Source organism: Rhinopithecus roxellana, chromosome 12 (genome assembly GCF_007565055.1).
Source record: "Rhinopithecus roxellana isolate Shanxi Qingling chromosome 12, ASM756505v1, whole genome shotgun sequence".
Classification (NCBI taxonomy): domain Eukaryota; kingdom Metazoa; phylum Chordata; class Mammalia; order Primates; family Cercopithecidae; genus Rhinopithecus; species Rhinopithecus roxellana.
Window position 1 is genome coordinate 57061597 of NC_044560.1, and position 25399 is coordinate 57086995.

The 25399-nt window shown below is 37.7% G+C and overlaps 1 protein-coding gene across 1 annotated transcript in view; it reads right to left on the reverse strand.

Annotated features, from left to right (window-relative positions):
• Positions 1-25399, reverse strand: part of SLC44A5 (solute carrier family 44 member 5) — a 406025-nt gene that overhangs the window by 40591 nt on the left and 340035 nt on the right. The window contains exon 7 of the mRNA XM_030942323.1: positions 2411-2495. Coding sequence (XP_030798183.1) covers positions 2411-2495 — 85 coding nt within the window. The remainder of the gene's footprint in view (positions 1-2410; positions 2496-25399) is intronic.

The window sequence follows — 25399 nt, forward strand, 5'->3', positions numbered from 1 at the left end:
TAGTCAGGTTTTGCCAGGGACTTACAACTAAGTGAAAGGGGACAATGGAATTAAGAATGTGTATACGGGAGTGATTTCACTGAGAGACTGTGGAATCTAAGTCAGGTAAGGTGGGAGATGCAAATATGAGGGAGCTGAGCAATACTTTGGATGGGTTAAGATCAGTGGTTTGCAGGTCCCAGTAAGGTAAAAGAATTATTGGAGTTGCAATGTCAGAGGAATTGAGATGATCAGAGAAATTGAGATTACAAAGGGTAGCAATTATTAATCCTGGAAAGGTCAAGGGTTTGCCCTGGGGGAACTGGGTAGAAGTGGTCACAGAACTAAGATACCAATATCCCAAGTGGGCTTTAGTATCAGCAGAAGTAAGATTTCAAAAGTCTTTGAGGGAGATTAGGAAGCAAAGAAATAAAGCAGATTTACAAACTAATCCTAGGGATCAGCTTTGGGTATAGTTACCGGCACATGGAACCAAGAAGAAGCAAAAAATCAGAAGTCTACTAAGTTTTCAAGGTAACTGTAATGCTAAAAAAAATCATGAGGTCGGCTTAAGAAGCCTTTCACTGTTAAAATAATATTTGTGATATGAAACTCACACACCTGGAAGTGAGCTTCAAAGCAATATGAGCCTCAAGACAGTGTACTTCCCAGTACTCAGCAATGGTGTGGCCTGGAGGCTAGAGGACAGAAAATCACCTCCCAGGTGGCCAAGCAAAGGGCTGTAGGAAGCAATGGACAGGGAATATTCTTCTCAGAGAACACAATCCAGGTGGAAAAAAAGACTGCTGTCCATTGCCACAATTCAGAAACTGCTGTGTATTTATCACTCCTTCTTTTCTAAATGGGAGTTTATAATTCTAATTTTTCTGTCTTTGTTACCTATTGTACATGTAGTGTCAAGACTTGATAAATAGAACGATACATCATCTGTAGATTCTGGACTTTGAGTTAAAGGCAGTGCTACAAGGGACTCTGGGTTCTCCTTTGGGAAGAAGAAGAGTGTTCTGGAGGCCAGAGAGGTAGACTATAGAAGACACACTTAAGTATTCATTGAGGTTTGTGTCTCTTGTTCCATTTGTTCCATGGTATAGAAAAGGCAGCTCAGCTCATAGCTACATTGCTCAATTCCTTCCTCCTTGAATCTGGATGTGACCTATTTTTTTTTTTTTTTCGTGGGATTAGAAACATTTAAATTTCTTTTTAAAAAACTTTTATTTTAAGTTCAGAGGTACATGTGCAGGTTTGTTACATAGGTAAATTTGTGTCATGGAGTTTTGTTGAACAGATTATTTTATTACCCAGGTATTAGGCTTAGTATCCATTAGTTATTTTTCCTGACCTTGTTTTTCCTCCCACCCTTCATCTTCTGATAGGCTCCCATGTCTGTTGTTCCCCTCTTTGTATCCGTATGTTCTCATCATTTAGCTCTCACTTATAAGTGAGAATGTGTGGCATTTGGTTTTCTGTTCCTGTTTTAGTTTTCTAAGGATAATGACCTCCAGCTCCATCCATGTCTTTGCAAGGGATGTGACCTTGCTCTTTTTTAATGGCTGCATAGTATTCCATGGTGTATATGTACCACATTTTCTTTATCCAATCTATCATTGATGGACATTTAGGTTGATTCCATGTCTTTGCTATTGTGAATAGTGCTGCAGTGAACACACATGTGCATACATCTTTTTAGTAGGATGATTTATATTTCCTTGGGTATATACCCAGTAATGGGATTGCTGGGTCAAATGGTATTTCTGTCTTTAGGTCTTTGAGGGATGTGACCACTTATAACCAGTTTGTGTCTGTGGCATATGAGTGGAAATGCAATGTGTGAAACTTTTTATCCAAGGCTTTTAAGAACAGAAGTGTTTTATTCATCCTTACTGTGTCCTTTTCATTGCTGGATGCAGATGATGGGGAGGATTTAAGGAATAGCAGAGCCACCCTTAAGTGCTTAAACCACCCTTAAGATGGAAGGAGCCTAGAGGAGAGTACCTACTGACCACAAACACCTGCCTTGTACTGTTATATGGTCAAAAAATAAATGTTATTGTGTGAAGTCACTGAAAAACTTGGATTCATTAGTTATAGTAGCTAGCTTTACTTTTCCTAATACAATGTTGATCTTGATAAAAACTCCATTTCTCTGGGCTGCAAATGTTTATAAAAGTAAGTGGTTGGACAAGACAATCAATGAGCTTCCTAAGTGATCTGAAAATGATTAATTTCTGCTCAGTTTTGATTGTATATAAACAAATATAATCTCACACTTATGTCTTCCCATCTTCTAGAAATTCATAATTAACGCCCCGCCCATGCACACACACAGAGAACTCAAATGGAATATCTGAATTCTTTTATCCAAGAATGTTCAGAATGGCTGACACCACCAGTGAGGCACCTTTTGCCTTACCTGTGTGGTAGGGCACTGTAGGTTTAGCAACACGGAGGGACTGGTACAGCGTAACAGGTTAAAGTAAAACAAAATGGTCTTGTTCCTGTTAAGAAAGAAAACACAATCTTTTTAGTGACCATGGAAATGTTCCACATCATCAGACCCTGAAGACTTTTGATAAATAACCTTTAAAAATTGGCTTCATTATCTATAGACAGCTGAAATATATTCCCCCTCACCCTTAAGTACCTAACCTTTAAAATGTCTTTTTTTCTAATAGTAAAAAGTTGAAATAATCAAACTATCCATCAACAGGAGATTAGTTAAATAGATTTGTAAACCCATAAAGTAGAACATTACATTGCCATTGAAAATAATGCTAAAGAACAAATCTAATGGATGGTAAAATTTACAATACATCAATTTTAGGAAGCAGGTTACTAAAGAATATTAACATATGATTTGATTTTAATTTATAAAAACAGGTATAACATGAAGAAACAAATTATTATATCTGAATGTTGGGATTATATTGCTTAGTTAATTTTTGTGCTTTTACGGATTTCCCAAAATAAATATACATTACTTTGGTAATCTGAAAAAACATATATGAATTAAATGATACTTTCTCTTTGCTGAAAATTATAGCCAGTGGCAGAGTAATGAAGCAGGTTGATATTCATTATCATTAGTTTTGAGTGGTGTATTATTCTACCATTTAGCAAGCCATGGTTCTCTTTTGAATCTCAATTTTCTCATCAGTAAAATGAAGATAATACTATTCCTACCTACTTCACAGAGGTGTTGGGAGGGCCTGAGATAATGAATAGTGGACTTAAGACAAGTGGTTGCCCAACGTCAGCAGGCAAAAGTAAAACCTGAAGTGTTTGTTCAAAATTTTGATTCTTGACTCTTTCCCAACCCTCAAGAGTCCAAATTCTAGATATGGGACCTAGGAATTAGTATGTTTTCCCCTAAGTTCCCCAGTGGATTCAGATACAGTGTTCTGTAAACCGTATCTTAAGAAACACAGCCCTAAATATTCAGGAAAAATGTTTCCTAACTCTTTGTCAACTCCCCAGTAAATTAATGTGACTACATGCATAGCACAAAATGTAACGGGCTGTTCAGCAATACTTTTCCTACCAACTCAAAATCAGTAAGTAGGATCCAAATCTAAGGATAAAGAAAGTCTTCCACAAGAGACTGGGGCTAGATCTTTTAATCACTTCTACCTGGTTCCTACTCCTCTCTACATAAGCCAATATTGTGGGGAGTGAGGTGAATCAGAGACAGTGGAGTTGGCAGGATACAACAAATGATTGCAGTTAATAGAACTTTCCCTACCATCCTCACTGAGGAGAGGACGAGTTGTTTCTTCCAAATTCCAAGTTATAGAGGGTTCTAAGAGAATCTGTCATAGAGACTGAAGGTGCAGTAAGAGGGGTAGACCAACATCTCATTTTCTAATTGAACACCTCTTATGTGGCAGACCTGCTAGTCAGTCTTCCATGCCCATTTGAGCAGGGAGAAATGCGACCCAAAGAGACCACAAGAGAATTGAAAAAAAAGTCAATGAGGCAGAAAGAGGGCAGCAGTAAAACAGCCCATCATAGTAGGATATGGAATCAATAAATGGGCTTCAGCCTCCCTGGCGGGACCTCACCTGACATTAAGAGATTGTGGAGGTGAATCACCAGGGATGGAGCTAAAAGGGTCTGGAGGAGGGCAAACCAAAGCTGATCACTTATATCAAAGAACTATTCAGTGAGGACTGCCCCAGAAAACGTCCACCTGCACCCCATGAGAGAGCCAGCCCTTGGATGCCTGCCTTAGTGAGTGTTGATGGCTGGTCAGTTATGTCCTAGCCACAGTGACAAAAACAACAGCAAAGCAAGTCCACAGAAACATTCTAGTTCTTTTTTCTTTAGTAAGAAAGGGCAGTAGCTAGGAAAGTAAAACACATCATCCCTTTTCTTCTTCCACCCCTCACAGCATATTGAATAAGCTAGAACCAAAAAGGAAGAGAGGAGACAGGTAACAGCAGGCCAAGTCCTCTCTCTCACTTCAAGTTCTTTGGCAGAGTCAAACCTGAGCTTGGGGATTGGAAGAAATGAAACTGAAATCTTAAATTGGACTACACTGAACTTTTAACAACAGAAAGTGTCTGAAAACTATGTAATCTGCCTGAAATATGAAAGCGAGAAGGGAGATCTGAAGGAGCACTGTTAAAGGCAATGATATGAGAAAAATAAACCCATTCTAAGTCTGTATTCCACTAAATTCAAATGGCTGAAGAGGCTGGTTATAAATTCATACACAATATGTACAAGGCTACTACTTTGAGATCTCTAAGTGTTAGCTTGGCTATTTCGCCACCCAAGCAACAACATCATCCACACAGTCTCACAGTGCATGTGATTCAAATTTGTACTTAAGCAAATGAATAAATTGTACATATCATGGATCACTGGGGTCCCTTGGGAGTAGTTAAAACTGTGAATGGTAAATTAGTAAGTGCCAAGAGTTCACCATTGGTAAAATTGATTTATAAACTGCAAACTGCTATATAAACTCAAGTTATTCACCAGATTATGTTATCCTCAAGGGTAAGGTTTATACCTTATTCATCTTTACATCCCTACCTTGCCAGAACTTAACCTCATACTTGGCTCACTACAGACACTTATCAGATGTTTTAGAATGAATGAGATCAATTCCATAATAAGTTTTTGAAAATATTTATCTCAAAGGTTTTCAAGTAAGTCTTAGAATCATCCTTAGTATTTCAGCACAAATCTACAGTCATTCTACCACAGCTGTTGATATTCTCAAATTCCAGTGGACTACAGTTTTTTTTTGTTTTTGGAGATGGTGTCTCACTCTTGTCCCCCAGGCTAGAGTGCGGTGGCATGATCTTGGCTCACTGCAACCTCCACCTCCAGGGTTCAAGCAATTCTCCTGCCTCAGCCTCCTGAGTAGATGGGATTACAGGCGCCTACCACCATGCCTGGCTAATTTTTGTCCTTTTAGTAGAGATGTGGTTTTGCCATGTTGGCCAGGCTAGTCTTGAACTCCTGACCTCATATGATCTGCCTTTCTCGGCCTCCCAAAGTGCTGGGATTACAGGCATGTGCCACCACACCCGGCCTGACCTCAGATTTTTTAGGTGCAAAGTAGATGATGGTGATTGCAGCTGAGCAATTCTGTGGAAGTAATTGAGGAAGTAACTCATAATTTAACTTAAATTATATTTCCACCAAGAAATAAAATAGAAACAATAGCAAACTACTAGTTCAAGATGATGTACCAGGCATTTAAGCCTATCTCTCTTCTTTCCTGAGACTCATCGGAATAAAATAGTAAAAGTATCAATAAATGAATAAACCTCAACATACAAGCTAAGAATGTGGATGATGTGATTTACTCACAATTGTATAGGAGAGTTCAGCAATATTTGGAACATGGGATGAATACTGAAGTGTGCTGAACAACGAATGCACCATACAGGGGTACAGGGAGGGTGGGACAGAATTTGCCTGTTAGAAATCATGAAACATGCTAGACTGAGTTGAGAGTGAGAAATGTAGCCAAAGCAGAGAGATTAATTGAAAGTTTCTATACAGATTTGCAGTGCAAATCAGAACCACTGTCTGTCTCCCAGACCTCTATGCTTAGAATTCCAGCTTCCAGAAAATAGCTGATGAGCTAAAACTGAAATTGCAAAAAAAAAAAAAAAAAAAAAAATTCTCATAATATTTTAAGAAAGTTTATGATTTTTGTGTTGGGCTGCACTGAACACCATGCTGGGCCACACGGAGCCTGTGAGCCGTGGGTTGCACAAGCTTGTTTTATGGCATTTTGAAAGCCAGTGCCTGACATCCAGCTTCCTACCAATTCATGCTGTAATGGCATATGACAGTCAACACAGCCCTGTCACCCCACATGGTGCAGAGGCCTCTTTGGTAAGATGACCGACTAACACAGCAGCAAAGCAAATCCACCCAAACCACCCAGTCCTTTTTTCTTTAGTAATGGATAATTATGTAACATCAGGCATATATTAGGAATCAAAATATAAAAGAGAAAAACTAAACAAACAAAAATTAAATTATTAAAATAATTAAGGGTACAGGAGGGAACTTTAAAACTTCTAACATATTTAGAGAAATTTAAGCAGATTATTCACAAAATGAAAACGTGATGTTATTGTAAAAGAATAATTGGAGAACAAGAAGGGCTTATAAAGATTAAAATAGAATTGCCAAAATAAAAAAGAATCAAAAGAAGAGCTGGAAACAATTAAGAAATTCTAAACTACAGAACAAAAAGTCAGAGATAAAAAATAAAAGGAAAAAAAGAAGAGGCACTGAGACTAATCCGGGAAATCCAAGGTATGACCAATAGTTCCAGAAAGACAACTGAAAACATGGAAGGGATAAAAATCACAAAGAAATAACAAAAGAAAATTGTCCAGAGCTGATGAGAGTCATAGTTCTTCAGGATTAAGGGACTTACTAAGGACTCAAAGAAAGAATTAAAAAGGCCTCTATCAAATTGTGAGATTTCAGACCACTAAGAATAAAGAAATGATTTTAAGTACTTTCTAAAAGGAAAAAACTTATCATGATATATGTGAATTATACTGGCATTAGACATGTTGGATGCCAAAAATAATGAAGTAATGTCTTCACATTTCTGAAGGGAATTATTTTTCAAGCTACACTTCTACAGCTATACCATCAATCAAATATAAAAAGAGAAAAGAAAAGACGAAGAGACAAAAAAGACTCAGGAACTCAGCAAGTTTATTTCTCATGCTTTCTTTTCTTAGGAATGTAATTGAGAATATTCTCCATGAAAAAAGGAGGGTCAACAGAAAGAGAGGCAGCCTTGGGATATAGGAAACAATAAATTCACATACTTATACTAAAAATTATTATTTGTATGAAATTAAATTAACTGGGCATTCTGTGCTTTTGTTTCATAAAGCTGATAACTCTAGAAAAAGACAATTTAACAAGGTAGAGAAGCCCCAGAATTAAAGCTATGCAATAGGCCTACAATTTACCAGGTCCTGAGTAAAGGAAAAGGACAGCAGCTCTGCAAGGTAGATCTTCAGAGAAAAGGGGGGCCTCTGAAAAACAGTATGATTGAGACGGCAGAAAAACACATTGTCCTAATGAAGACTATCCAAGAAAAACCTTGTGGGCAAAGAAAAAATTATGCTAGGAAGTCACTATGTTGAAGCAAACTGAAATGTGAGATGATCCTATGCTGCTAATGAAGTGTGAGATTTGGCTTTGATATCAAGGACATGGTACAAATAAGAAAGCAATGGCCTGACAGTGAATACGGTTTGCACAGTTATGACAAAGCAAAAGTTTTTAAAATCATTTTCAAATTCTGGAACCAACCTACGAATAGAACATGCCAGATTCTGTTGAAATTCCAGAACTGAACATAAATGGTGACAAATTTGATCATGTAAAATGGTATTTGCAGAAAATGTATTTCCAGAAAGTAAAAGGTGAAAGGGAAAGAAAAGGTGAACAGAAGGGTAGGAGGGATAATATCCTCTTACATAAAGATGAGCTGAGACACTGATGAAAGTTAGTAGAACAAGAAGTAGAGGTATTGCATACTATTTAAAGTCATAAAAGTAACCACAAGGAAATCTAAAAGTAGTAATTTAACTACCAAACATGGGTGAAAGGGATCAGTAAAAAAGATAATGTATATGAGTTGGAAATCTTCATTTCCCATAGCAGTCTGTCAGTGGATATTATCTAAACTTAATAAGCATGAAATAAAATAAGCTTATTATTTAAAGTTCTGTAAAAACAAACTGCCGGAAGAACTAAAACCAGAGAGAGAAGAGATTGTCCCAGCAAAAGGAAAGTGTGGGTGAGGAGTCCTAGGATGAGAGACCATTACTTTTATTATAAACTCTTCATTGCTATTTTGTTTGTTTTCACATGCACATATTATTTTGATTCAAATTTTAAACCTTAAACCTAATTTTGTGTGGAAGCTAGTAGTAAGTCCAATCAAAGAGATTTGTAAGACACCCTTGCCATTTTGTCAGAGGTCAGTGGATTGAAAACTAAGTTGCTATTGCTTCACACGGCTGCTGAATTGAATGCAAGGCTTAAATGGGAAGCACTTCAAAATGGCTGATGAGAGGCATATAGTATCCACCTTCACTACAAAGAAGAACCAAAATAGCAAGTATATAATCACACTTTGAATAGATCACCTAAGCGAGAATGCTAGAATTCAACAGCAAAGTGACAGGAAAGACCTAAGGCATAGAAGGAGAGTGAAGAGAGAAGGCATGCTCAGCCAGGATCAGCTGGGAACCTAGAGAGGCTTTCCAATGCAGGAAAAGGGTGACAGACCCCTAGCGGTCCACATTCCCAACACAAACTCCTGCAATTCTAGCCATGGGCGAGCCCCTTGACCCACTCAGGCCCTGAGACTAACATAGGAAATTGCCTGGAGACTGCATAATAGTATTGCTCCAAAGAGAAACTTCTACTGGGTCTCGCACCCCTCCCTGAGGTCTAAGAAGAAATAGCAAGACAGCTGGCAAGATGGCCCAACAGGAACAGCTCTGATCTGCAGCTCCCAGTGAGATCGAGATCGATGCATTGACAAATGGGATATAATTAAACTAAAGAACTTTTGCACAGCAAAAGAAGCTATCATCAGAGTGAACAGGCAACCTACAGAATGGGAGAATATTTTTGTAATCTACCCATCCGACAAAGGGCTAATATCCAGAATCTACAAAGAACTTAAATACATTTACAAGAAGAAAACAACCCCATCAAAAAGTGGGCAAAGGATATGAACAGACACTTCTCAAAAGAAGAAATTTATGCAGCCAACAAACATACGAAAAAAAGCTCATCATCACTTGTCATTAGAGAAATGCAAATCAAAACCACAATGAGATACCATCTCATGCCAGTTAGAATGATGGTCATTAAAAAGTCAGGAAGCAACAGATGCTGGAGAGGATGTGGAGAAACAGGAACACTTTTACACTGTTGGTAGGAGTGTAAATTAGTTCAACCATTGTGGAAGACAGTGTGGCGATTCCTCAAGGATCTAGAACTAGAAATACCATTTGACCCAGCAATCCGATTACTGGGTATATACCCAAAAGATTATAAATCATTCTACTATAAAAATACATGTATATGTATGTTTATTGCAGCACTGATCACGATAGCAAAGACTTGGAACCCACTCAAATGCCCATCAATGGCAGGCTGGATAAAGAAAATGTGTCACATATATACCATGGAATACTATGCAGCCATAAAACAGGATGAGTTCATGTCCTTTGTATGGACATGGATGAAGCTGGAAACCATCATTCTCAGTAAACTACAACAAGAACAGAAAAACAAACACCGCATGCTCTCACTCATAAGTGGAAGTTGAACAATGAGCACACATGGACACAGGGAGAGGAACATCACACACCAGGGCCTGTTGGGCGGTGGGGGGTTAGGGGAGGGATAGCCTTAGGAGAAATACCTAGTGTAGATGACAGGTTGATGGGCACAGCAAACCACCATGGCATGTGTATACCTATGTAACAAACCTGCATGTTCTGCAAATGTACCCCAGAACTTAAAGTATTAAAATAAAAAAAAGGGAATAGCAAGGCACCATTTTCAGAGCCTGGAACATACCATACTGCATCCTGTCCTAGGGCTCAACAACTCATATCTCCACATTCCTGGAGTCCCCACTGACATCCCCTACCTGCAGCCATGTGCTGCTGCTGGCTGCTCTCACCAAGGCCAAAGTGCAAGCCATTGGCATAGATCCCAATGCGCCCAGTGGCAGGGCCACCACACATCTAAAAGTTCCCTGAGAAAGATTATTCTGTTTGCAGCTGCCACCCAAGGCCAACTTGTGTGATTATTAAAAATTAAAATCATATCAAGTTTCTTCTTAGACCACAATAGAATACAATTAGAAATCAGTAATGAGAAGCGCTTGGGAAACTATAAATACATGGAAATTAAATAACATGCTTCTAAATGACTGTTAGGTCAAGAAAGAAATTAGGAGGAAATTTAAAAAATGTTTGAAACAAATGAAAATTAAAACACAATGTACCAAAACTGATGGAATAGAGCAAAAGCTCTGCTAACAGGAAAATTTATGGCAATAAACACCTACATCATAAAAACATACAATCTAACAATCTAACAATGCACCTCAAGGAACTAGAAAAGCAAGAACAGAACAATCATCAGGGGGGGCGGAGCAAGATGGCCGAATAGGAACAACTCCAGTCTCCAACTCCCAGCGCGAGCGACACAGAAGACCGGTGATTTCTGCATTTTCAACTGAGGTACTGGGGTCATCTCACTAGGGAGTGCCGGACAATCGGTGCTGGTCAGCTGCTGCAGCCTGACCAGCGAGAGCTGAAGCAGGGCGAGGCATCGCCTCACCTGGAAGCGCAAGGGGGAAGGGGATCCGTTTTCCTAGCCAGGGGAACTGAGACACACAACACCTGGAAAATCGGGTAACTCCCACCCCAATACTGCGCTGTAAGCATACAGGCATTCCAGGAGAATATATCCCACACCTGGCCGGGAGGGTCCCACGCCCACGAAGCCTCCCTCACTGCTAACACAGCAGTCTGCCGCGATCTATCCGCAAGGCAGCAGCGAGGCTGGGGGAGGGGCGCCCGCCATTGCTGAGGCTTAAGTAGGTAAACAAAGCCGCTGGGAAGCTTGAACTGGGTGGAGCTCACAGCAGCTCAAGGAAACCTGCCTGTCTCTGTAGTCTCCACCTCTGGGGACAGCGCACAGCTGAAGACCAACAGGGGAAGTAGCGGGAGCCGGTGCAGACGCGAACGACTCTGTCTGACAGCTTTGGGGAGAGCCGCGGATCTCCCAACGCGGAGGTTGAGATCTGAGAACGGACAGACTGCCTGCTCAGGTGTGTCCCTGACCCCTGAGTAGCCTAGCTGGGAGAAATCCCCCACTAGGGGCAGTCTGACACCCCACACCTCACAGGGTGGAGTACACCCCTGAGAGGACACTTCCAAAGGAAGAATCAGACAGGTACACTCGCTGTTCAGCAATATTCTATCTTCGGCAACCTCTGCTGCTGATACCCAGGCAAACAGGGTCTGGAGTGGACCTTAAGCAATCTCCAACAGACCAACAGAGAGTCCTTCTGACTGTCAGAAGGAAAACTATCAAACAGGAAGGACACCTATACCAAAACCCCATCAGTTCGTCACCACCATCAAAGACCAGAGACAGATAAAACCACAAAGATGGGGAAGAAGCAGGGCAGAAAAGCTGGAAATTCAAAAAATAAGAGCGCATCTCCCCCTGCAAAGGAGCGCAGCCCATCACCAGCAACGGATCAAAGCTGGTCAGAGAATGACTTGGACGAGAGGAGAGAAGAAGGCTTCAGTCCATCAAACTTATCAGAGCTAAAGGAGGAATTACGTACCCAGCGCAAAGAAACTAAAAATCTTGAAAAAAGAGTGGAAGAATTGACAGCTAGACTCATTAATGCAGAGAAGATCATAAACGAAATGACAGAGATGAAAACCATGACACGAGAAATACGTGACAAATGCACAAGCTTCAGTAACCGACTCGATCAACTGGAAGAAAGAGTATCAGCGATTGAAGATCAAATGAATGAAATGAAGCGAGAAGAGAAACCAAAAGAAAAAAGAAGAAAAAGAAATGAGCAAAGCCTGCAAGAAGTATGGGATTACGTAAAAAGACCAAATCTACGTCTGATTGGGGTGCCTGAAAGTGAGGGGGAAAATGGAACCAAGTTGGAAAACACTCTTCAGGATATCATCCAGGAGAACTTCCCCAACCTAGTAGGGCAGGCCAACATTCAAATTCAGGAAATACAGAGAACGCCACAAAGATACTCCTCCAGAAGAGCAACTCCAAGACACATAATTGCCAGATTCACCAAAGTTGAAATGAAGGAAAAAATCTTAAGGGCAGCCAGAGAGAAAGGTCGGGTCACCCACAAAGGGAAGCCCATCAGACTAACAGCAGATCTCTCGACAGAAACTCTACAAGCCAGAAGAGAGTGGGGGCCAATATTCAACGTTCTTAAAGAAAAGAATTTTAAACCCAGAATTTCATATCCAGCCAAACTAAGTTTCATAAGTGAAGGAGAAATAAAATCCTTTACAGATAAGCAAATGCTTAGAGATTTTGTCACCACCAGGCCTGCCTTACAAGAGACCCTGAAGGAAGCCCTAAACATGGAAAGGAACAACCGGTACCAGCCATCGCAAAAACTTGGCAAAATGTAAAGACCATCGAGGCTAGGAAGAAACTGCATCAACTAACGAGCAAAATAACCAGTTAATATCATAATGGCAGGATCAAGTTCACACATAACAATATTAACCTTAAATGTTAATGGACTAAATGCTCCAATTAAAAGACACAGACTGGCAAACTGGATAAAGAGTCAAGACCCATCAGTCTGCTGTATTCAGGAGACCCATCTCACATGCAGAGACATACATAGGCTCAAAATAAAGGGATGGAGGAAGATCTACCAAGCAAATGGAGAACAAAAAAAAGCAGGGGTTGCAATCCTAGTCTCTGATAAAACAGACTTTAAACCATCAAAGATCAAAAGAGACAAAGAAGGCCATTACATAATGGTAAAGGGATCAATTCAACAGGAAGAGCTAACTCTCCTAAATATATATGCACCCAATACAGGAGCACCCAGATTCATAAAGCAAGTCCTTAGAGACTTACAAAGAGACTTAGACTCCCATACAATAATAATGGGAGACTTCAACACTCCGCTGTCAACATTAGACAGATCAACGAGACAGAAAGTTAACAAGGATATCCAGGAATTGAACTCATCTCTGCACCAAGCGGACCTAATAGACATCTATAGAACTCTCCACCCCAAATCAACAGAATATACATTCTTCTCAGCACCACATCGCACTTATTCCAAAATTGACCACATAATTGGAAGTAAAGTACTCCTCAGCAAATGTAAAAGAACAGAAATTATAACAAACTGTCTCTCAGACCACAGTGCAATCAAACTAGAACTCAGGACTAAGAAACTCAATCAAAACCGCTCAACTACATGGAAACTGAACAACCTGCTCCTGAATGACTACTGGGTACATAACGAAATGAAAGCGGAAATAAAGATGTTCTTTGAAACCAATGAGAACAAAGATACAACATACCAGAATCTCTGGGACACATTTAAAGCAGTGTGTAGAGGGAAATTTATAGCACTAAATGCCCACAAGAGAAAGCAGGAAAGATCTAAAATTGACACTCTAACATCACAATTAAAAGAACTAGAGAGGCAAGAGCAATCACATTCAAAAGCTAGCAGAAGGCAAGAAATAACTAAGATCAGAGCAGAACTGAAGGAGATAGAGACACAAAAAACCCTCCAAAAAATCAATGAATCCAGGAGTTGGTTTTTTGAAAAGATCAACAAAATTGACAGACCGCTAGCAAGGCTAATAAAGAAAAAAAGAGAGAGGAATCAAATAGATGCAATAAAAAATGATAAAGGGGATATCACCACTGACCCCACAGAAATACAAACTACCATCAGAGAATACTATAAACGCCTCTACGCAAATCAACTAGAAAATCTAGAAGAAATGGATAATTTCCTGGACACTTACACTCTCCCAAGGCTAAACCAGGAAGAAGTTGAATCCCTGAATAGACCAATAGCAGGCTCTGAAATTGAGGCAACAATTAATAGCCTACCCACCAAAAAAAGTCCAGGACCAGATGGATTCACAGCTGAATTCTACCAGAGGTACAAGGAGGAGCTGGTACCATTCCTTCTGAAACTATTCCAATCAATAGAAAAAGAGGGAATCCTCCCTAACTCATTTTATGAGGCCAACATCATCCTGATACCAAAGCCTGGCAGAGACACAACAAAAAAAGAGAATTTTAGACCAATATCCCTGATGAACATTGATGCAAAAATCCTCAATAAAATACTGGCAAACCGGATTCAGCAGCACATCAAAAAGCTTATCCACCATGATCAAGTGGGCTTCATCCCTGGGATGCAAGGCTGGTTCAACATTCGCAAATCAATAAACGTAATCCAGCATATAAACAGAACCAAAGACAAGAACCACATGATTGTCTCAATAGATGCAGAAAAGGCTTTTGACAAAATTCAACAGCCCTTCATGCTAAAAACGCTCAATAAATTCGGTATTGATGGAACGTACCTCAAAATAATAAGAGCTATTTATGACAAACCCACAGCTAATATCATACTGAATGGGCAAAAACTGGAAAAATTCCCTTTGAAAACTGGCACAAGACAGGGATGCCCTCTCTCACCACTCCTATTCAACATAGTGTTGGAAGTTCTGGCTAGGGCAATCAGGCAAGAGAAAGAAATCAAGGGTATCCAGTTAGGAAAAGAAGAAGTCAAATTGTCCCTGTTTGCAGATGACATGATTGTATATTTAGAAAACCCCATCGTCTCAGCCCAAAATCTCCTTAAGCTGATAAGCAACTTCAGCAAAGTCTCAGGATACAAAATTAATGTGCAAAAATCACAAGCATTCTTATACACCAGCAACAGACAAGCAGAGAGCCAAATCAGGAATGAACTTCCATTCACAATTGCCTCAAAGAGAATAAAATACCTAGGAATCCAGCTTACAAGGGATGTAAAGGACCTCTTCAAGGAGAACTACAAACCACTGCTCAGTGAAATCAAAGAGGACACAAACAAATGGAAGAACATACCATGCTCATGGATAGGAAGAATCAATATCGTGAAAATGGCCATACTCCCCAAGGTTATTTATAGATTCAATGCCATCCCCATCAAGCTACCAATGACTTTCTTCACAGAATTGGAAAAAACTGCTTTAAAGTTCATATGGAACCAAAAAAGAGCCCGCATTGCCAAGACAATCCTAAGTCAAAAGGACAAAGCTGGAGGCGTCACGCTACCTGACTTCAAACTATACTACAAGGCTACAGTAACCAAAACAGCATGGTACTGGTACCAAAACAGAGATATAGACCAATGGAACAGAACAGAGTCCTCAGAAATAATACCGCACATCTACAGCCATCTGATCTTTGACAAACCTGAGAGAAACAAGAAATGGGGAAAGGATTCCCTATTTAATAAATGGTGCTGGGAAAATTGGCTAGCCATAAGTAGAAAGCTGAAACTGGATCCTTTCCTTACCCCTTATACGAAGATTAATTCAAGATGGATTAGAGACTTAAATGTTAGACCTAATACCATCAAAACCCTAGAAGAAAATCTAGGTAGTACCATTCAGGACATAGGCATGGGCAAGGACTTCATGTCTAAAACACCAAAAGCAACGGCAGCAAAAGCCAAAATTGACAAATGGGATCTAATTAAACTAAAGAGCTTTTGCACAGCAAAAGAAACTACCATCAGAGTGAACAGGCAACCTACAGAATGGGAGAAAATTTTTGCAACCTACTCATCTGACAAAGGGCTAATATCCAGAATCTACAAAGAACTCAAACAAATATACGAGAAAAAAACAAACAACCCCATCAAAAAGTGGGGAAAGGATATGAACAGACATTTCTCAAAAGAAGATATTCATACAGCCAACAGACACATGAAAAAATGCTCATCATCACTGGCCATCAGAGAAATGCAAATCAAAACCACAATGAGATACCATCTCACACCAGTTAGAATGGCAATCATTAAGAAGTCAGGAAACAAGAGGTGTTGGAGAGGATGTGGAGAAATAGGAACACTTTTACACTGTTGGTGGGATTGTAAACTAGTTCAACCATTATGGAAAACAGTATGGCAATTCCTCAAGGATCTAGAACTAGATGTACCATATGACCCAGCCATCCCACTACTGGGTATATACCCAAAGGATTATAAATTAGTCTACTACAAAGACACATGCACACGTATGTTTATTGCGGCACTATTCACAATAGCAAAGACTTGGAATCAACCCAAATGTCCATTTGTGACAGACTGGATTAAGAAAATGTGGCACATATACACCATGGAATACTATGCAGCCATAAAAAAGGATGAGTTTGCGTCCTTTGTAGGGACATGGATGCAGCTGGAAACCATCATTCTTAGCAAACTATCACAAGAAGAGAAAACCAAACACCGCATGTTCTCACTCATAGGTGGGAACTGAACAATGAGATCACTTGGACTCGGGAAGGGGAACATCACACACTGGGGTCTATCATGGGGAGGGGGGAGGAGGGAGGGATTGCATTGGGGAGTTATACATGATATAAATGATGAATTGATGGGTGCTGACGAGTTGATGGGTGCAGCACACCAACATGGCATAAGTATACATATGTAACAAACCTGCACGTTATGCACATGTACCCTAGAACTTAAAGTATAATAATAAAAAAAAAAAAAAAAAAAAAAAAAAAAAAGAAAAGCAAGAACAAACCAACCCAAAATTAGTAGAAGTAAATAAATAAAAATGAGAGGAGAACAAAATAGAGACTAAAAAACAGTGGAAACAATGAAACAAAGTTTTTATTGAAAAAAAATAAAATTGATAAACTACTAGCTAGGCTAACCAAGAAAAAAGAGAGAAGATCCAAATAAATAAAATCAGAAATAAAAGAAGAGACATTACAACTGATACCACAGAAATGAAAAATGCTATCAGAGACTGTTATGAAAAAACTATACACAAACCAACTAGAAAAATGGATAAATTCATGGACACATACAACCTACCAAGGTTGAATCAAGACATAGAAAAACCAAACAGACCAATAACAAGTAATGAGATTGGATCAAGGATACAAATTTTCCAAACAAAGAAAAGTTCAGGACCAAATGGTTTCACTGCTGAATTCTACCAAACTTACAGAGAAGAATGAAAACCACTTCTCTTCAAACTACTCCAGAAAACTGGAGAGGAGAGAATTCTTTTTAAGTCATTCTATGAGGCCAGCATTGCTCTGATACCAAAGTCAGACAAGGACATAAAAACAAACAAACAAACAAACACACTACAGAGCAATATCCCTGATAAACATAGATGCAAAAATTCTCAACAGAATACTAGCAAACTGAAAGCTTATGTGACTGGGGCAGGGGCTGCGGAGTGAAGAGAAGCTGATTAATGGGTTAATGGTTAATGGGTACAAACATACAATTAGATAGAAGGAATACATTTTAATGTTCCATAGCATGGAAAGATGACTATAGGTAGCAACAATGTATTGTATATTTCAAAGTAGTTAGGAGACAGGACTTGAAATGTTCTTAACACATGGAAATGATAAATACTTGGGTGACGAATACACTAAATACCCTGACTTGAACATTACACATTTTATGCATGTAACAAAATATCACACGAACCCCATAGAAAGGTACAAATATTACATATCAATTTTAAAAAATCTTACATAGAAGAGCATTGTCCCCTTAATCTTTTGTTTTCTTATCTTAACCTCATGGGGCCAGGTATTTCAGTCTTGGTAATGGGGCTGCATCAATGTTCAAAGTAATTTTAGCACAACCTTTACAAGCTGAAGTTTTTGTAGTAGCCAGTAGGTGGCATCAAAAATCAATCAAGTTCTTGCTTTTTTGTGTGTGGAAATCTCAAAGAAAAGGTCTGTACCTAAGTGTCATGAACAACTTTCCCAGAGCTCAAGAGGCAGAGAAAGTTACACACAACAACAAAGCACTCCGTTTTCCTTTGAAGTCGCTGTTTCATCTCTTTTGACACTTAAAAAACCCCTGGTGTTTCTCCTAGAGTCTTTTTGGTTAGATAAAGCACAAAAGGCCAAAAGCTACATCTCAAATATCACACCACCTCTAAACATGGACTTTGGGCTCAGTTATTAAGGAATGTCTTCCAGAGTTGGGAATCAAAGGATTGCTTAAATACATCATGACAATTGTTAAAGTCTAACAAGTAAGTTACCCTATTTTAGAGCTGCCTAAATTTCTTACACATCCTAACATAGACGCATTTCATTTTGGCATAGAAATACACACACACACACACACACACACACACACACACACACACACACACACACACACATTTATTTGTGGTGTTTTAGAACATGTAATGATACTTTTAATGATGCTATGTTTAAGATTTTTAGGCCTGGATTAAACAAGTAAAATGGAAAGGCAAGTTCACTGCAACTGTGTGTAGCCTAAACAGCACAAGATTTAGGGTTAGAATGTGCTACCTTTGCTATTTAATAGACAGTTGAAACTTAACAAGTATTTTAACCTTTCTGAATTTTAGTTTTCTAAATTTCCAAATGATAGTAATAATAGTCAGACTTACTTAGTGTTGTTGAGGACCTGATCAGATCTTTAAGCTGACCTCCACTTTGGGAGCAAATCATTCTTATCTGTGTTATCCCTTTTTTCTCATTCATTTAACAATGAATTTACTGAGCACATATTGTAATGCCAGACAATGCTGTAGGTTCTGAAGATACTACAGTGAAAAAGGCAGAGAATGGCCCTGATCTCAGAGAACTTTGGGCCCAGCCCAAGAAGATAAACAAAGCTAACCAAGTAATAACCAAGATAAATTCAGTCAGTGATAAGTATCTAAGAGAGTAAATCAAGATCTTGTGCCAGAGACTAGGAAAAGGAAGGGTGAAGGTGAGTGTGGCTGCTTCAGATGAGATTGTCAGCACTATACTTTAGACTTAAGATAGCACACTGCACCGAACACAATAGATTGAATCCATAGCTTTCTTGACTTTATCTCTGAAGACCAAGAGATTCTTGAAGAAGAAATCTGTGTCTTATTTGCTCTAGTATATTGCATAGTGACTGGCCCATTGGAGGACCTCAACAATATGAAAGTGCTTTATAAATAGAAGGCCAATGCATGCTTCTCCTACATGACTGTTCTCTCGTTTCATTTTTGCTTCATTACCAGGAAATTAAGACTGAGGTAGGTTGTGTTCCATGCCCATGGATCAATGCTATAAGGAGGTAAAGTCGGAATTTGACTCCAGGGTACATATTCTTTTGAGAAAATGTTCATTTTTTTTTTTTTAATTTTAAAGGGGCTTTAATTAGGAAGACAATCTATTGTCTCAGCATATTTATTTCTCTTTTAAATGCTTTAATTTTGGAAAATTGGGGGAATATAAAACTAATACACATTTTTGATAGAAACTTGCAATGCATATAAACATACAAGAAAATAAAAATACTCATAATTATCTGTCATAATTCTATGATATCTGCCATTATTTTTTATTTTTTCAAACTCAGACAAGGTCTGGCTCTGTTGTCCAGGCTGGAGTGCAGTGGTGCAATCTCAGCTCACTGTAACCTCCATCTCCTGAGCTCAAGCCATCCTCCCATCTCAGCCTCCCGAGTAGCTGGGACTATAGGAACTCCATCATCCTCAGCTAATTTTTTTTTAATTTTAATTTTAATTTTTTTTTTTTTTTTTGGTAGAGACAGGCTTTCACCATTTTTCCCAGGCTGGTCTTGAACTTCTGGGCTCAAGTGATTGGTTCGCCTCAGCTTCCCAAAGTGCTAGGATTACAGGCATAAGCCACCCTAGCTGCCTAATTTTTAAATGAAAAAATGCTTAATATTTTTCTGCATACATGCTTATTGTGAACCACTGAAACAGTTCAAGAAGGTATAAGGAAGCAGCAAGAATGTTCTTTTAAAAATGTAAAATGGATTGGGTCACTCTTGCTGAACACCTTTCTATGTCCTTCTCTGCACTGATAAATAATCCAAATAGTTTATCAGAGTCCATAGGACACAGAAAATATGACTTCCACCTGTTTCTCAGACATCTGCTCATTCCACCACCCTCTTTATTGGCTATATTTCAGCCTCCTGGCTTCCTTCTAGTCCTAGTCCTGGAGTATCAAAAGGTCACTCATGCCTCAGGACGTTTGCACTTATTGCCTCTGGTTTCAAGTGCCTTTCCCAGGGTTTTTGAAAGGCTGGTGTCTTCCTATTCTTCACATCTTAGTTCAGAAGTCACCTCCTCATGAAAGTGCTTCCCTAACCCCATAACTACAAAGTAACTACCTCCGATTGCACACCAATCATTCTCCATTAGGCCATCCGCTTTGTTTTTTTTTCTTCATAACATTGATCACTATTTGAAGCTATCTTGTTATTTACATTTTTATTGAGAATCTCCCTTTAACTTAAATGTAGGCTTCATGAGGACAGGTAGCTTGTTCATTGTTTTTACTATAACCTCAGCCTTTAGAAAACTGTCTAGGATATAATAGGGGCTCAGAAATATGAGAATAAAAATAAAAATATAATCTCATAATTGAAAATAATTACTGTAAGCATATGTATATCCACTCAGACTTTTTTCTTGCATATGTTTTCATATATGTGAATATAAAGTACACAAGTGTACAAACATACCCACAAAATGAAATTATACTACACATGCCATTTTAATAACTTGATTTCTTGAATTAACAATATACCACAGGCACATTTCCTTGCCAATAAATATATCTCTACCCAATAATTAATGATTACATGGTATTTTATAATTGACTATACCATAATTCATTTAATCAATCTCCTACTGAGAGACATTGAGGTTATTTCATTTTATTATTATTATTACATAGTGCCTGTAACATTAGGAAATCTATGCAAATTTCCACTAGATGAGTTTCTAGGACGAAAACTGCTGAATCAAAAAGAACATATATGTTCAGTAAATATTTTATAAAATCTGTTAAATATCATATTACACTAGTGCCAGTAGAAAATGAGGCGATTTTTTCTTCTCACTCTGGCCAACACCAGAAATTTTAATCTTTTTAAATTTACTTGACAAGCTATAAGACAAAAGTAATATTTTAATTAATTTGCATCTCTTTTTTTAACTGTACTTGAACTATATTTTTATCATTATTGGCCATTATATGATTTCCTATTTATGACTTTTACCTACTTTCACACTGGATGATCATTTTTTTCTTTTTGATTTTGAAGAATAGCTCATATAAAAAAGGTGTTGATACATTTGGTCAGATACATATGTTGAAAACATTTGTTTTTCCTAGATTTCCATTTATCTTTTAACTTTGTTTCCAATGAGTTAAGGTGTATTTATGTGTTGGAATTCTTCAAAATTTCTGTTTTCTGGTTTTGGTGTTATGTTTAGAAAAGGTTTCTTAACCCCATAATCTATAAATATACCCTTGCATTTTCTTCTGTTACTTTTATATTTTTATATTTTATATGCAAAAATCATCAATGCTTTAGTATTTATTTTGGTGTAAGATATAAGATAAATATCCAATTTTATTTTATTTTTATGAATAGTATTTCAGTTAATTCAATACCATTTATTTAATAATTCATCTTTCTGCTACTGACTTGAAATCCATCTTTATCATATTCAAAATTCATATTTTTAATAGGATTTATTTCTTTCTGGCTTTATGATAGTTAAACAGTTATAATAATATTGCTATTATGATGTAGTTACTCCAATATTTTTCCTTGATACCATTTGATATGGTTTGGCTGTATCCCCACCTAAATCTCACTTGAATTATAGCTACCATGATTCCCACATGTTGTGGGAGGGAACTGGTGGGAGATAGTTGAATCATGCGATTGGTTTCCCCTATGCAGTTCTCCTGTTAGTGAATAAATCTCACGAGATCTGATGGTTCCATAAGCAGAATTACTTGGTTCTCATTCTCTCTTGTCTGCCACCATGTAAGACGTGCCTTTTGCCTTCTGCCATGATTGTGAGGCCTCCCCAACCATGTGGAACTGTAAGTCCATTAAGCCCCCTTTTCTTTATATATTATCCAGTCTCAGGTATGCCTTTATCAGCAGTGTGAAAATGGACTAATACACCATTTTATACAATAAAACTTATGCTTTAAAATTTGTAATATTGACTAGAATCTTACATTTTTGTAAATATTTTACTTACTACTGAAAGTACAAATAAAATTTAGAGCAATTTATTAAAATTTTAAATTAATACATATTTATCATAAGAATTAGAACAATCATGACACTTAAAAATGTACATTAGAGCATGTTACAGGATTCAGAAACAAATACACAAATTTATTATTTAGGGTTTTTTTTAGAAATCAGAGAGGAAATGGGTATATTATTCAACAAACTATTCTGAAATAATTAACTCAGAAATTTGGGAAGTTTGATTTCCACTTCAGTCTATATACAAAAATAAATTTCTAGGAGATTAGAAATTTAAATATAAGAAGGAAGTCATCCAAATACTAGAGAAATATTGGAGAATGTTATTTTCATGGGGAGAAGGGCAATGATAACTCAGACCCCAGAAACTGTAAGGGAAAATCAACAGAATCAACTGTTGAACATTTGAACATGATTTTCAATGACTCCATTATATTTCATTAAAATTGATGGGCCATAATTTACTATCATTCACATGTTGTTGAATATCTGTGTAGTTTCCAATATATTCTTATTTTGAATAATACTTTAATGAACATGTGTGTGTTAAGCGAAGATTTTCTTTGAAAGATCATTTTGTACTGAAATCTGTGCTGTCACATTTTTGTTTGACATAAGTGGGTCATTGGCTTAGGTCTGGAAAACTTATTGTTACAAATGCCCTTTTAAAAATAAACTGTCATAAAGAACTAGAGATTTAGAGATTTGTATGGTTTCTTTTACCACTTGGTACTCTCTTTGTCCTTCATAGTGTGAAGGTTGCAAAGGTTTTGTGGGCAATGTCTACAATTTTTCTGAGTTACTGAAGTTAAAATAAGAATTACTTCCCTGGATCAAAATTTAGCCCAGTAGTCTCTAACAGGCACGAGGAGTCAACTAGTCCCCTATACATTTACCCTGACCTGATTAGGAATTTGCCCCACTCCTTAAATTTCTAGGTTTTCTTGATTGTGATAATTCTATTACATGAATTTTGTTAACCATTTTCTAGATCTGTTTTTTTCATTTTGTATTTGCATTTAAAAATTATTTTTAAAAATGTCAATAGTTTTTTTGGATACAGATGGATTTGGTTCCATGGATGAATTCTTTGGTGGTGAATTCTGAGATTTTAGTTCACCTATCACTTGAGTAGTATACACTGTACTCAATATGTTTTCTTTTATCTCTCACCTTCTCATAGTCTCCTCACCCTTGAGTCCCCTAAGTCCATTATATCACTCTGTATGTTTGTGTGTGTGTGTGTGTGTGTGTCCTCATAGCTTAACTCTCAGTTATAAGTAAGAACATACAGTATTTGGCTTTCTACTCCTGAGTTACTCCACTTAGAAAAATGGCTTCCAGCTCCATTCAAGTTGCTGCAAAAGGCATTATTTTATTCCTTTTTATGGCTGAGTAGTATTCCATTGTGTATACATACAAGATTTTCTTTATCCACTTGTTGGTTTACAGGCACTTATTTTGGTTCCATATCCTTGCAACTGTGAACTGTGCTGCTGTAAACATGTGTGTGCATGTGTCTTTTTTACATAATGACTTCTTTTCCTGTGGGTAGATATCCAGTAATGGGATTGCTGAATCAAATGGTAAATCTACCTTTAGTTCTTTAAGGAAATTCCATACTGTTTTCCATACTGGTTGTACTAATTTACATTCCCACCAACTGTGTAAAAATGTTCCCTTTTCACCACATCCATGCCAACATCTATTGTTTTTTGACTTTTTAATTATGGCCATTCTTGTAGTAGTAAGGTGGTATCTCATTATGGTTTTAATTTGCATTTCCCTGATGATTAGTGTGTTGAGCATTTTTTCATACGTTTGTTGGCTATTTGTATATTTTCTGTTGAGAAATGTCTATGCATGTCCTTAGCCCACTTCTGATGGGATTGTTTGTATTTTTCTTCCTGATTTGTTTGAGTTCCTTGTAGATTATGGACACTTGTCCTTTGTCAGATGCATAGTTTGCAAATACTTTCTCCTGTTCTTTGGGTTGTCTATTTACTCTGCTTATTTATTTTGCTAAGCAGAAGGTTTTTTTAGGTCCCATTTCTTTATTTTTGTTTTTGTTGCTTTGTTTTTGGGTCTTAGTCATGAATTCTTTGCCTAAATCAATATCCAGAAGAGTTTTTCCAATGTTTTCTTCTAGAAGTTTTAGGGTTTCAGGTCTTAGATTTAAGTTTTTGCTCCATCTTGAGTTGATTTTTGTATTAAGTGAGAGATGAGGATCCAATTTCCTTCTTCTACATGTGGCTTGCCAGTTTTCCCAGAACCATTTATTGAACAGGATGTCCTTTCCCCAATTTATGTTTTTGTATGCTTTGTCAAAGATCAGTTGGGTGTGAAGTATTTGGCTTTATTTCTGGGTTCTCTATTCTGTTCCATTGGTCTATGTGCCTATTTTTATGCCAGTACCATGCTGTTTTGGTGTCTATGACCTTAAAGGATAGTTTGAAGTCAGGTAATGAGATGTCTCCAGATTTGTTCTTGCATAGTCTTGCTTTGGCTATGTGGGTTCTTTTTTATTCCACATGAATTTTAGGATTTTTTTTCTAGTTCTGTGAGGAATCATGGTGGATGGGAATTGCATTGAATTTGTAGATTGCTTTTGACAGTATGGTCATTTTCACAATATTAATTCTACCCATCCATGAGCATAGGATGTGTTTCCATTTGTTTGTGTTATCTATGATTTCTTTCAGCAGTGTTTTGTAGTTTTCCTTGTAGAGATCTTTCACATCCTTGGTTAAGTGTGTTCCTAGGAATTTTATTTTATTTTATTTTTTGCAGATGTTCTAAAAGGGATTCAGTTCTTGATTGGATTCTCAGCTTGGTCATTGTTGATTGATAGCAATGCTACTAATTTGTGTACATTGATTTTGTAACCCAAGCCTTTAGTGAATTCATTTATCAGGTCTAGGAGCCTTTTGGATTAGTCTTTAGAGTATACTAGCTACATGATCGTATTATCAGCAAACAGTGACAGTTTGA